We start from the raw sequence: 14,226 nt of genomic DNA on the forward strand, positions 1-14,226 counted from the left end.
CCGTGTATGGTGTGTATGGTGTTCTGCTGACCTCGACTGCGTGTGTTGTGGATCGGCGGAGGGAATACTTCGAAAACCTCCTCAATCCCACCAACACGTCTTCCTATGAGGAAGCAGTGCCTGGGGAGTCTGTGGTGGGCTCTCCTATTTCTGGGGCTGAGGTTGCTGAGGTAGTTAAAAAGCTCCTCGGTGGCAAGGCCCCTGGGGTGGATGAGATCCGCCCGGAGTTCCTTAAGGCTCTGGATGCTGTGGGGCTGTCTTGGTTGACAAGACTCTGCAGTATCGCGTGGACATCGGGGGCGGTACCTCTGGTGGTGGTTCCTCTCTTTAAGAAGGGGAACCGGAGGGTGTGTTCCAACTATCGTGGGATCACACTCCTCAGCCTTCCCGGTAAGGTTTATTCAGGTGTACTGGAGAGGTGGCTACGCCGGATAGTCGAACCTCGGATTCAGGAAGAACAGTTGGTTTTCGTCCTGGTCGTGGAACTGTGGACCAGCTCTATACTCTGGGCAGGGTCCTTGAGGGTGCATGGGAGTTTGCCCAACCAGTCTACATGTGCCTTGTGGACTTGGAGAAAGCATTCGACCGTGTCCCTCGGGAGGTCCTGTGGGGAGTGCTCAGAGAGTATGGGGTTTCGGACTGTCTGATTGTGGCGGTCCGCTCCCTGTACGATCAGTGTCAGAGCTTGGTCCGCATTGCCGGCAGTAGGTCGGACACGTTTCCGGTGAGGGTTGGACTCCGCCAAGGCTGCCCTTTGTCATCGATTCTGTTCATAACTTTTATGGACAGAATTTCTAGGCGCAGTCAAGGCGTTGAGGGGATCCGGTTTGGTGGCTGCAGGATTAGGTCTCTGCTTTTTGCGGATGATGTGGTCCTGATGGCTTCATCTGGCCAGGACCTTCAGCTCTCACTGGATCGGTTCGCAGTGAGTGCGAAGCGACTGGGATGAGAATCAGCACCTCCAAGTCCGAGTCCATGGTTCTCGTCCGGAAAAGGGTGGAGTGCCATCTCCGGGTTGGGGAGGAGACCCTGCCCCAAGTGGAGGAGTTCAAGTACCTAGGAGTCTTGTTCACGAGTGGGGGAAGAGTGGATCGTGAGATCGACAGGCGGATCGGTGCGGCATCTTCAGTAATGCGGACGCTGTATCGATCCGTTGTGGTGAAGAAGAAGCTGAGCCGGAAGGCAAAGCTCTCAATTTACCGGTCGATCTACGTTCCCATCCTCACCTATGGTCATGAGCTTTGGGTTATGACCGAAAGGACAAGATCACGGGTACAAGCGGCCGAAATGAGTTTCCTCCGCCGGGTGGCGGGGCTCTCCCTTAGAGATAGGGTGAGAAGCTCTGTCATCCGGGGGGAGCTCAAAGTAAAGCCGCTGCTTCTCCACATGGAGAGGAGCCAGATGAGGTGGTTTGGGCATCTGGTCAGGATGCCACCCGAACGCCTCAATAGGGAGGTGTTTAGGGCACGTCCTACCGGTAGGCAGCCACGGGGAAGACCCAGGACACGTTGGGAAGACTATGTCTCCCGGCTGGCCTGGGAACGCCTCGGGATCCCCCGGGAAGAGCTGGACGAAGTGGCTGGGGAGAGGAAAGTCTGGGCTTCCCCCGCGACCTGACCTCGGATAAGCGGAAGAAGATGGATGGATGGATGGATAAAAAAAATTAACATATGTGTTATTTTCTTGAGATTTTGAGGGCCAGATCCCCTTTAAGGTATTGGAAATAATGACAATGTCATGTTAGAAGTTGTGTGTTTATGTTTTGCGTTTGTGTGTTTTCCAGGATGAAGTACTGACAGTAATCAGACGAGTGGATGAAAACTGGGCAGAAGGCATGCTGGGAGACAAGATTGGTATCTTCCCCATTCTCTACGTGGAGGTAAAGTCAAGACGTCACCCCCGCACACACACACACACACACATTCTTGTATTTATTACCGAAGACCACCCTTTCTAGATAAATAAAGATTTGTATTTACAACATTAATAATATATACATACTATGTAAATATAAAAAAGCTTGTTGTGAAAAATGAGTTGGAATTTCATATGAAAAAGGTCACAATTTCACAAGAAAAACGTAGAATTGTGGCAGTATTATAATAAAAGTCGTAATTTCATTCAACGCAAGTCAAAATTTTACAAGAAAAACTGAACAGTTGTGCAATATCATGATAAACGTTGAAATTTTACTAAATTTTACAAGAAAAGCTCAACATTTTGGCAATTTTATGAAAAGAGTCGTAATTTTACTCGACAAAAGTCACATTTTTTAAAAGAAAACTTTAAAATGTTGGCAATATTATAATTTTACTGTGTAAAATTATGACAAAAGTCATAATTTTACTCAAAAAAAATTCACTATTTTACAAGAACAACAAACAAATGGGCAACATTGTGATACAAGCAGTGTTGGGACTAACGCGTTACTTTGTAACGCCGTTATTTTTTTATATATATTTAGTAACTCAGTTACCATTACTACATGACACCTTACTGTGTTATTTTACGTAGTAAAAGTAGTATCGGCTCGAAACTGAGAAGATCTAAGTGTGTTTTATTGGAGAGCTGTGCTGTCGTCCTTCTGATTTTTCCTGTGTCACAAGATGCGCGCTGTGTGTGTGTGTATGTGTGTGTGTGTGTGTGTGTGTGTGTGTGTGTGTGTGTAGGGGGGGGGGGGGGGGGTGGTGGTGTGTCTGTGTTTACTAACAAGACATCATGGCAAAGCCGAAGCCGAGTTTCTTAACATGGAGATATTCTCACTACTTTTCTTTTGTCAAGCACAAAGAAAATAACATTTTAGTTAAATGTAAGTTGTGTCTTGGATCAAAGATCCTATCTACTGCCCAAAACAGCAATTCAAATCTGCTGAAACAGCTACAAAAGCAACATGCTTTGACGAAGCTAGTAAAGAGAGACACAGACTCCGATGCCACTACACCTAAGGATTTTAACGGAGGGACTGCTAGCCAGGACAACATTGATATAGCCATTGCAGTGTGTGTGCTAGAAGACATGCAGGCTATTTCTACAGTGGAGTCACCCGCTTTCAGGCAGCTAATTAGCATGATACCGGGCATCAAACAGCAAATGGCACGGAGAACATGTTCCAAGTACCTGGACAGTGAGCACATAAAAATGGAAAGATAGCTAAAGAAGACACTCCAAACTCTGCCTCTATCATCATTCAGCACTGAATGTACACACTCTATGTCAATTCTCTTATATACTCTTTTATTCTAGACTTCTGGACTGTTTGATTATCACATCAATCTAAATGTATAGACTATAATGTTCACAAACATAAAGAGGGAGCCTCGTGGGCCAGGCCTATCTTTCCTTTTCTCTAAACTAAAACTTGGGAAATGCGTAGAGTGTTCTGGTCTTCACTGAAGACGTGATTTTATTTCACAATTCCTTGAGAGAAAAAAAGGCCTGATTAGGCTTTGTGTATAGCAAAGTGTGCTGTATATAGTGACATGACATATAATCATGTCATGTATGCCTTCCTTGGGTGAAGCCAGGTTTACAGTTATGTTGTTATTATGCTGTTTGTTACTTATGTATGTAATGTTGCAGCTATTTAAAATAGTTTTGTCAATTTGTTCTGGCCTGAAACAAATTGGCCCTTTGAAACATATCTTTGTCTTTGAGTGTTGTTTGTAGACCACATTGCTTAGTGATGCAAATGCATGTCAAGTTGATCAACACATTGTATTATTCTCCAGTGCAATAACAGTACTGAAATGAAGTCTAAAAGGGCATTAATGGGAGCCTTAAAAAAAAAGAAGTAACTAAATAGTTACTTTTCACAGTAACGCATTACTTTTTGGTGTAAGTAACTGAGTAAGTAACTGAGTTAATTTTGAAATAAAGTAACTGGAACTGTAATTAGTTACTGGTTTTCAGTAACTAACCCAACACTGGATACAAGTCAGAATTGTATATGACAAATGTTGCCATTTTGCATTAAAAAGTAATTTTACATAAAGTAATAAGTTTACATAAAATATTGCAATATTACAGAAAGAATATGATAAATTGTTCCCAGTTTTATAAGAAAAAAGTTGACACATTGTGAGAAAGACTACTTTTAGTTCATTTGTTTGTAATTGTTTTTTAATCTTCATTATTTATAATAATTTTGCACGACAAAATTCATAATTTTATAAGAAAACTTTAAAATCTTGGCAATATTATTATAATAATAATCGTAACTTTACTTAAGTCAAAAGTCATAATTTTACAAAACAAAAAGTTACTATTTTACAAGAACAACAAAAAAAATTTGGCAATATTGTGATAAAAGTCCGAATTTTATATGACAAATGTCACCATTTTGCATTAAAAAGTAATAATTTTACATACAAAAGTAATAATTTTACGAGAAAAATATTGCAATATTACAGAAACAGAAAGAATATGAGAAATTGTTCCCAACTTTGTATGAAAAAAGTTGACACATTGTGAGAAAAAGACTGCTTTTAGTTTTTTTTAAAGTTTGTAATAGGTTCTTAACCTTCATTATTTACTTCAAGTGTTGGCCCTGTGATGAGGTGGCGACTTGTCCAGGGTGTACCCCGCCTTCCGCCCGAATGTAGCTGAGATAGGCTCCAGCGCCCCCGCGACCCCAAAGGGAATAAGCGGTAGAAAATGGATGGATGGATGGATTATTTACTTCAAGTTATTACTGTATGTCTCTATATATATATATATATATATATATATATATATATATATATATATATATTAGAGATGCGCGGATAGGCAATTATTTAATCCGCAACCGCATCACAAAAGTCGTCAACCATCCGCATCCACCCGAACAACATTTAATCAAAACCGCACCCGCCCGCCATCCGCCACCCGCCCGTTGTTATATATCTAATATAGACGATGCAAGGCATTAGTGAGGTTATAAAGCTTTTGCCTGTTAAAGAAAGGAGACTGATCCAATGCAGCAGAGACATTCAATGCGTGCCACGCTGTCACGGCCCGGACGCACACCAGTGCGCAATCATCTGGGAGCCGCGCTGAGCGCACCTCCAAGCACGCTCGCGCCACTCAAACTGCTGCAGGCAGCTGCGTTCTATCTTGTTTTAACATCCTGTGGCACTCTTCTGGGATCACGGCGGACGAAACTGCTCATGCTCAGGGTGTTTGTGGAGGTTCGGGGTTTTGCACAAATGTGATGCACCATGTTAGATGTCCCGGTTTTGTGACTGTCGTAGGCATAAACAGCGTCGCAGCTCTTGCAAATCACGTAGCCAGCATTACTATCATCCTGATTTACAACCTCATAAAAACGAGTCCACGCTGAACTTTTCTGGCCTTTTTTCCCCTGGTCTTTAGTATTCCCTTTTTTAGTTTGTCGCGTACCACGTTTGCTGCCGGCGTTGCCATCTCTTTTTTTTCTTCTTCTGTTGTGGCATATGCTGCAGGTGCCTGCTCGTTTTTCGTATGTGGGTAACAACATTTAACTATGTATATATATTTCCGAATTGGTTTAACTGCCACCCGCCTGAATCTATTTAAAATCTAATTTTTTTTTATTTCAACCACCCGACCCGACCCGCGGATAAAATCTTTTTTTTTTTTTATTTCAACCTCCCGACCCGCGGATAATCCGCGGACTCCGCGGTTGTGTCCGCAAACCGCGCATTTCTAATATATATATATATATATATATATATATATATATATATATATATATATATATATATATATATATTAATTTTAACATCTCAATTTCTTACACACAGAGGGGGATCACTTCAAATTGTTACACACACTTGTTATTTCATATGTTGACCAGACACACAGTCAATTAGAAAAATCCCTCCTTTTTTGGGACCACCCTCATTTTGATAGATGTCACCAGCAGGGGTGCAAGTGAGACATTCTCTATTTTTTGTTTTGTATTAAATCAACCAAAAATCCTGACTTTGGAGCAATGCTCACGGACTCTAGTATTTGGCTCTCTATTAGATGCAATGTTATTCGGACCATGATTTATGTCATCACTTGTTCACACCTCCTCATATGGAAGATACTTTTCCTTCTTCATGTCTCAAGAAGGGTAAAATACAAGTACACACACACACACACGCGCCTTAAAGTGTGAAATGATGAAGAAGCAACACTTCAGTCTCAAGGTGCAGGAAACCAACCTGTGCTCCCCACAGATAACATTGTACACCCACTGGACACTTCATTAGGGACATGGAGGACCAGCCAAATCTAAAGCCGTCTAAAATCTGACAAACTACCGACTCACACTTCGTATAATCTAGTTTAGTGATTTTTCGGAATTTGTGAAACTGAAACAACACAAAAAGAATGTCATTATAAGTTAATAATAGATCGATTTTCCAGACAATAAGGCACTGCTTTTTTTCTACGCTTGGAACCCTGCGGCTTATACAAACCCCGTTTCCATATGAGTTGGGAAATTGTGTTAGATGTAAATATAAACGGGACACAATGATTTGCAAATCATTTTCAACCCATATTCAATTGAATGCACTACAAAGACAACATATTTGATGTTCAAACTCATAAACTTTATTTTTTTTTTGCAAATAATCATTAACTTTAGAATTTGATGCCAGCAACACGTGACAAAGAAGTTGGGAAAGGTGGCAATAAATACTGATAAAGTTGAGGAATGCTCATCAAACACTTATTTGGAACATCCCACAGGTGAACAGGCAAATTGGGAACAGGTGGGTGCCATGATTGGGTATAAAAGTAGATTCCATGAAATGCTCAGTCATTCACAAACAAGGATGGGGCGAGGGTCACCACTTTGTCAACAAATGCGTGAGCAAATTGTTGAACAGTTTAAGAAAAACCTTTCTCGACCAGCTATTGCAAGGAATTTAGGGATTTTACCATCTATGCTCCGTAATATCATCAACGGGTTCAGAGAATCTGGAGAAATCACTGCACATAAGCAGCTATGCCCGTGACCTTTGATCCCTCAGGCTGTACTGCATCAACAAGCGACATCAGTGTGTAAAGGATATCACCACATGGGCTCAGGAACACTTCAGAAACCCACTGTCAGTAACTACAGTTGGTCGCTACATCTGTAAGTGCAAGTTAAAACTCTCCTATGCAAGACGAAATCCATTTATCAACAACACCCAGAAACGCCGTCGGCTTCGCTGGGCCTGAGCTCATCTAAGATGGACTGATGCAAAGTGGAAAAGTGTTCTGTGGTCTGACGAGTCCACATTTCAAATTGTTTTTGGAAACTGTGGACGTCGTGTCCTCCGGACCAAAGAGGAAAAGAACCATCCGGATTGTTATAGGCGCAAAGTGTAAAAGCCAGCATGTGTGATGGTATGGGGGTGTATTAGTGCCCAAGACATGGGTAACTTACACATCTGTGAAGGCACCATTAATGCTGAAAGGTACATACAGGTTTTGGAGCAACATATGTTGCCATCCAAGCAACGTTACCATGGACGCCCCTGCTTATTTCAGCAAGACAATGCCAAGCCACATGTTACATCAACATGGCTTCATAGTAAAAGAGTGCGGGTACTAGACTGGCCTGCCTGTAGTCCAGACCTGTCTCCCATTGAAAATGTGTGGCGCATTATGAAGCCTAAAATAGCACAACGGAGACCCCCGGACTGTTGAACAACTTAAGCTGTACATCAAGCAAGAATGGGAAAGAATTCCACCTGAGAAGCTTCAAAAATGTGTCTCCTCAGTTCCCAAACGTTTACTGAGTGTTGTTAAAAGGAAAGGCCATGTAACACAGTGGTGAACATGCCCTTTCCCAACTACTTTGGCACGTGTTGCAGCCGTGAAATTCTAAGTTAATTATTATTTGCAAAAAAATAAAAAATAAGTTTATGAGTTTGAACATCAAATATGTTGTCTTTGTAGTGCATTCAATTGAATATGGGTTGAAAATGATTCGCAAATCATTGTATTCCGTTTATATTTACATCTAACACAATTTCCCAACTCATATGGAAACGGGGTTTGTATAAGCCGCAGGGTTCCAAGCGTAGAAAAAAGAGCAGTGCCTTATTGTCTGGAAAATCGATCTATGCACTTTATACTGTCTTTAAAGAGTGTGTCTCTGGGTGTTGTTGATAAATGGCTTTCGCTTTGCATAGTAGCGTTTTACCTTGCACTTGGAGCAATAAACTGTAGTTACTGACAGTGGTTTTCCGAAGTGTTCCTGAGCCCATGTGGTGATATCCTTTACACACTGATGTCGCTTTTTGATGCAGTACCTTCTGATGGATCGAAGGTCACGGGCTTAGCTGCTTACGTGCAGTGATTTCTCCAGATTCTCTAAACCTTTTGATGATATTACGGACCGTGGATGTTGAAATCCCTAAATTCCTTGCAAAAGCTGGTTGAGAAATGTTGTTCTTAAACAACTTGCTCACGCATTTGTTGACAAAGTGGTGACCCTCGCCCCCGTCCTTGTTTGTGAACGACTGAGCATTTCATGGAAGCTGCTTTTATACCCAATCATGGCACCCACCTGTTCCCAATTAGCCTGCACACCTGTGGGATGTTCCGAATAAGTTTTTGATAGATGGATGGATGGATGGATGGATGGATGGATGGATGGATGGATGGATGGATGGATGGATGGATAGATAGATAGATAGATAGATAGATAGATAGATAGATAGATAGATAGATAGATAGATAGATAGATAGATAGATAGATAGATAGATAGATAGATAGATAGATAGTACTTTCTTGATTCCTTCAGGAGAGTTCCCTCAGGAAAATTAAAAATGAGCATTTGATGAGCATTCCTCAACTTTCTCAGTCTTTTTTGCCACTTGTACCAGCTTTTTTCGAAACGTCTTGCAAGCATCCAATTCCAAATGAGCTAACATTTGCAAAAAATAACAACGTTTTCCAGTTTTAACGTTAAATGTCTTGTCTTTGCAGTCCATTCAATTGAATATGGGTTGAAAAGGATTAGCAAATCATTGTATTCCGTTTATATTTACATCTAACACAATTTCCCAACTCATATGGAAACGGGGTTTGTATAAGCCGCAGGGTTCCAAGCGTAGAAAAAAGAGCAGTGCCTTATTGTCTGGAAAATCGATCTATGCACATTATACTGTCTTTAAAGTGTGCGTCTCTGGGTGTTGTTGATAAATGGCTTTCGCTTTGCATAGTAGAGTCGTACCTTGCACTTGGAGCAATAAACTGTAGTTACTGACAGTGGTTTTCCGAAGTGTTCCTGAGCCCATGTGGTGATATCCTTTACACACTGATGTCACTTTTTGATGCAGTACCGGGATCGAAGGTCACGGGCGTTGCCGCTTACGTGCAGTGATTCCTCCAGATTCTCTAAACCTTTTGATGATATTACGGAGCGTAGATGGTGAAATCCCTAAATTCCTTGCAGTAGCTGGTTGAGAAATGTTGTTCTTAAACAACTTGCCCACGCATTTGTTGACAAAGTGGTGACCCTCGCCCCCGTCCTTGTTTGTGAACGACTGAGCATTTCATGGAAGATGCTTTTATACCCAATCATGGCACCCACCTGTTCCCAATTAGCCTGCTCACCTGTGGGATGTTCCAAATAAGTGTTTGATGAGCATTCCTCAAGTCTTTTTTGCCACTTGCGCCAGCTTTTTCGAAACGTCTTGCAGGCATTTGATTCCAAATGAGCTAATATTTGCAAAAAATAACAACGTTTTCCAGTTTTAACGTTAAATATCTTGTCTTTGCAGTCTATTCAATTGAATATAAGTTGAAAAGGATTAGCAAATCATTGTATTCTCTTTTTATTTACAATTTACACAACGTGACAACTTCACTGCTTTTGGGTTTTGAAGTCATTTGACAAGGTGGTCAATATATGTGAAGATGATTCTATTCTACAAGCATTAGCTCCGCTTGGAAGCCTGACAATCGCATCACCAGATGATGTATTATTACATCGTTATACACATGCTGTGTTGGCTGGGATGCATACGAGCGATTGTTTGGCCAGGATGTGCACGTGTGAAGTGGATTCACAAGGTGTAGGATGTTGCCAGGCAAGACACGAGCAGTGTTTTTTTCTACTTTTTTTTTTTTTTCCCCTGCAGGAGGAGATGAAAAAGGGATACCTTCAGGGTGTGAGGAGTCAGAAGTGATTGCACCTTCCCTCTTTCTGGCTCTCTTGCAGGAGTACAAGGTGTGGGCGGTGGAAAATAGGGCGGAAATAATTTCTCTGTTCGCTCTTTGCTTCGCCGCCGAACGGATCGGCGTGACTCGCCATGCAACCTCTTTACTGGAGATGTCCGATAATGGCTTTTTTGACGATATTCCGATATTGTCCAACTCTTAATTACCGATACCGATATATACAGTCGTGGAATTAACACATTATTATGCCTAATTTTGTTGTGATGCCCCGCTGTATGCATTAAACAATGTAACAAGGTTTTCCAAAATAAATCAACTCAAGTTATGGAACACAAATGCCAACATGGCACTGCCATATTTATTATTGAAGTCACAAAGTGCATTTTTTTTTTTTAACATGGAATTTGGGACATGCTCTCCCTGAGAGAGCATGAGGAGGTTGAGAGGGGCGGGGTTTTTAAGGGTAGCGGGGGGTGTATATTGTAGTGTCCCGGAAAAGTTAGTGCTGCAAGGGATTCTGGGTATTTGTTTTGTTGTGTTACGGTGCGGATGTTCTCCCGAAATGTGTTCGTCATTCTTGTTTGGTGTGGGTTCACAGTGTGGCGCATATTTGTAACAGTGTTATAGTTGTTTATACGGCCACCGTCAGTGTGACCTGAATGGCTGTTGACCAATTATGCCTGCATTCACTCGTGTGTGTGTGAAAAGCCGTAGATACTTTTTGAAACCGATACCGATAATTTCCGATATTACATTTTAAAGCAGACACACAGATCCGGTGGCCATGGATGGGGTGCTGGCTGTCCGGGGTCGGGACCCGGGGTGGACCGCTCGCCTGTATATTGGTTGGGAACATCTCTGCGCTGCTGACCCGTCTCCGCTCGGGATGGTTTCCTGCTGACCCCACTGTGGACTGGACTCTTACTGTTATGCTGGATCCACTATGGACTGGACTCTCACAATATTATGTTAGACCCACTCGACATCCATTGCATTCGGTCTCCCTAGAGGGGGGGGGTTACCCACATATGCGGTCCTCTCCAAGGTTTCTCATAGTCATTCACATCGACGTCCCACTGGGGTGAGTTTTTCCTTGCCCTTATGTGGGCTATACCGAGGATGTCGTTGTGGCTTGTGCAGCCCTTTGAGACACTTGTGATTTAGGGCTATATAAATAAACATTGATTGATTGATTGATTGATTGATTTATCGACCAATAATATAGGCAGTCCGATATTATCGGACATCTCTACTTTTTACAGATCTGGACCGGACTAATATAGTCGGGGTAATAAACACGATCATTACTCGAGATTTGGATGTGTTATTTGTCGTCAAATAACATGATAAATATAAACAAAAGTATTATTCATAATGAATGAATGAATTACTATTATATTATATTATATTATTATATTATTATTATTATTATTATTATTATATTATTATTATATTATTATATTATTATATTATTATATTATTATATTATATTACTAATATTAGGCTAAAATTGTCTACATGACTAGTATAGTATCACGGTACTAGCCTACTCAGTGGCCTGGTGGTTAGAGTGTCCGCCCTGAGATGGGTAGGTTGTGAGTTCAAACCCCGGCCGAGTCATGCCAAAGACTATAAAAATGGGAGCCATTACCTCCCTGCTTGGCACTCACCATCAAGGGTTGAGATTGGGGGTTAAATCACCAAAAATGATTCCCGGGCGCGGCCACTGCTGCTGCTCACTGCTCCCCTCACCTCCCAGGGGGTGATCAAGGGTGATGGGTCAAATGCAGAGAATAATTTTGCCACACCTAGTGTGTGTGTGACAATCATTGGTACTTTAACTTTAACTTTACTAATGACTCAAAAACGGTACTAATAGGGACGGCGTGGTGCAGTTAGGAGAGTGGCCTTGCCAGCAACCTGAGGGTTCCTGGTTCGAACCCCACCTTCTACCAACTTAGCCTTTTCAGTTGTGTCCTTGAGCAAGACACTTCACGCTTGCTCCTCCTGATAGGTCGTGGTTAGGGTCTTGCATGGCAGCTCCCGCCATCAGTGTGTGAGTGTGTGTTGTGAATGGGTGAATGTGGAAATAGTGTCAAAGCGCTTTGAGTACCTTGAAGGTAGAAAAGCGCTATACAAGTATAACCCATTTATGAGATCCACCCGGAGTTCTGTGGGCCAAACAGGGAGGTAATGGCTCCCATATTGTAGTGTCCTGGAAGAGATAGTACTGCAAGGGATTCTGGGTATTTGTTCTGTTGTGTTTATGTTGTGTTACGGTGCGGATGTTCTCCCGAATTGTGTTTGTCATTCTTGTTTGGTGTGGTGCATGTTTGTAATAGTGTTAACTTGTTTATACAGCCTTTGGTATGACTCGGTTGGGGTTTGAACTCACGATTTACCAGTCTCAGGGCGGACACTCTAGCCACAAGGCCACTGAGCTGGTAGACCAAGGGTGGTGGTTCCTCTCTTTAAGAAGGGGAACCGGAGGGTGCGTTGCAACTATCGTGGGATCACACTCCTCAGCCTTCCCGGTAAGGTCTATTCAGGTGTACTGGAGATGAGGCTATGCGAGATAGTCAGGAGGAACAGTGTGGTTTTCGTCCTGGTCGTGGAACTGTGGACCAGCTCTATACTCTGGGCAGGGTCCTTGAGGGTGCATGGGAGTTTGCCCAACCAGTCTACATGTGCTTTGTGGACTTTGACCGTGTCCCTCAGGAAGTCCTGTGGGGAGTGCTCAGAGAGTACGGGGTATCGGACTGTCTGATCGTGGCGGTCCGCTCCCTGTATGATCAGTGCCAGAGCTTGGTCCGCATTGCCGGCAGTAAGTCGGACACGTTTCCAGTGAGGGTTGGACTCCGCCAAGGCTGCTCTTTGTCACCCATTCTGTTCATAACTTTTATGGACAGAATTTCTAGGCGCAGTCAAGGCGTTGAGGGGATCCGGTTTGGTGGCTGCAGGATTAGGTCTCTGCCTTTTTGCAGATGATGTGGTCCTGATGGCTTCATCTGGCCAGGATCTTCAGCTCTCACTGGATCGGTTCGCAGCCGAGTGTGAAGCACCTCCAAGTCCGAGTCCATGGGTTGGGGAGGAGATCTTGCCCCAAGTGGAGGAGTTCAAGTACCTCGGAGTCTCGATCAAGAGTGAGGGAAGAGTGGATCGTGAGATCGACAGGTGGATCGGTGCGGCGTCTTCAGTAATGCGGACGCTGTATCGATCCGTTGTGGTGAAGAAGGAGCTGAGCCGGAAGGCAAAGCTCTCAATTTACCGGTCGATCTACGTTCCCATCCTCACCTATGGTCATGAGCTTTGGGTTATGACCGAAAGGACAAGATCACGGGTACAAGCGGCCGAAATGAGTTTCCTCCGCCGGGTGGTGGGTCTCTCCCTTAGAGATAGGGTGAGAAGCTCTGTCATCCGGGAGGAACTCAAAGGAAAGCCACTGCTCCTCCACATGGAGAGGAGCCAGATGAGGTGGTTCGGGTATCTAGTCAGGATGCCACCCGAACGCCTCCCTAGGGAGGTGTTTCAGGCACGTCCAACCGGTAGGAGGCCACGGGGAAGACCCAAGACACGTTGGGAAGACTATGTCTCCCGGCTGGCCTGGGAACGCCTCGGGATCCCCCGGGAGGAGCTGGACGAAGTGGCTGGGGAGAGGAAAGTCTCGGCTTCAATGCTTAGGCTGCTGCCCCCGCGACCCGACCTCGGATAAGCGGAAGAAGATGGATGGGCATGACGACAAGTTGTCTAGTATGTTCACTATTTTATTTAAGCAAGCAACACCAAAACTGTTGATGTTCCATAGAGAATATAGAACATTACACATTTCACTCAAATATCTGTCAGAATGTTTTAGTACGACTTTGGTAAGCTAAGAAGTTGCACCGCTTGATGGATTGTCGGAGCATTATGACTACAGTAGTCAGACGTACCGTGCTTCAACATACGGTATTATTATGGTGTGTGTATAGGGACCCCAAAATGGCACCTATTAGGATACATATTATCTGGTGTTTAGTTTCGCACTTCTAGTAGTGAGGCAGTGAAGCGCTGCTACAATATTCCAACTAATTATTATTATTATTAAAGTG

General features: G+C 43.2%; 1 protein-coding gene across 1 annotated transcript in view; it reads left to right on the forward strand.

Annotated features, from left to right (window-relative positions):
* Positions 1 to 14,226, forward strand: part of LOC133613876 (E3 ubiquitin-protein ligase SH3RF3-like) — a 325,501-nt gene that overhangs the window by 213,518 nt on the left and 97,757 nt on the right. The window contains exon 3 of the mRNA XM_061971746.2: positions 1,784 to 1,879. Coding sequence (XP_061827730.1) covers positions 1,784 to 1,879 — 96 coding nt within the window. The remainder of the gene's footprint in view (positions 1 to 1,783; positions 1,880 to 14,226) is intronic.

Source organism: Nerophis lumbriciformis, linkage group LG13, assembly GCF_033978685.3.
Source record: "Nerophis lumbriciformis linkage group LG13, RoL_Nlum_v2.1, whole genome shotgun sequence".
Taxonomy (NCBI): Eukaryota; Metazoa; Chordata; class Actinopteri; order Syngnathiformes; family Syngnathidae; genus Nerophis; species Nerophis lumbriciformis.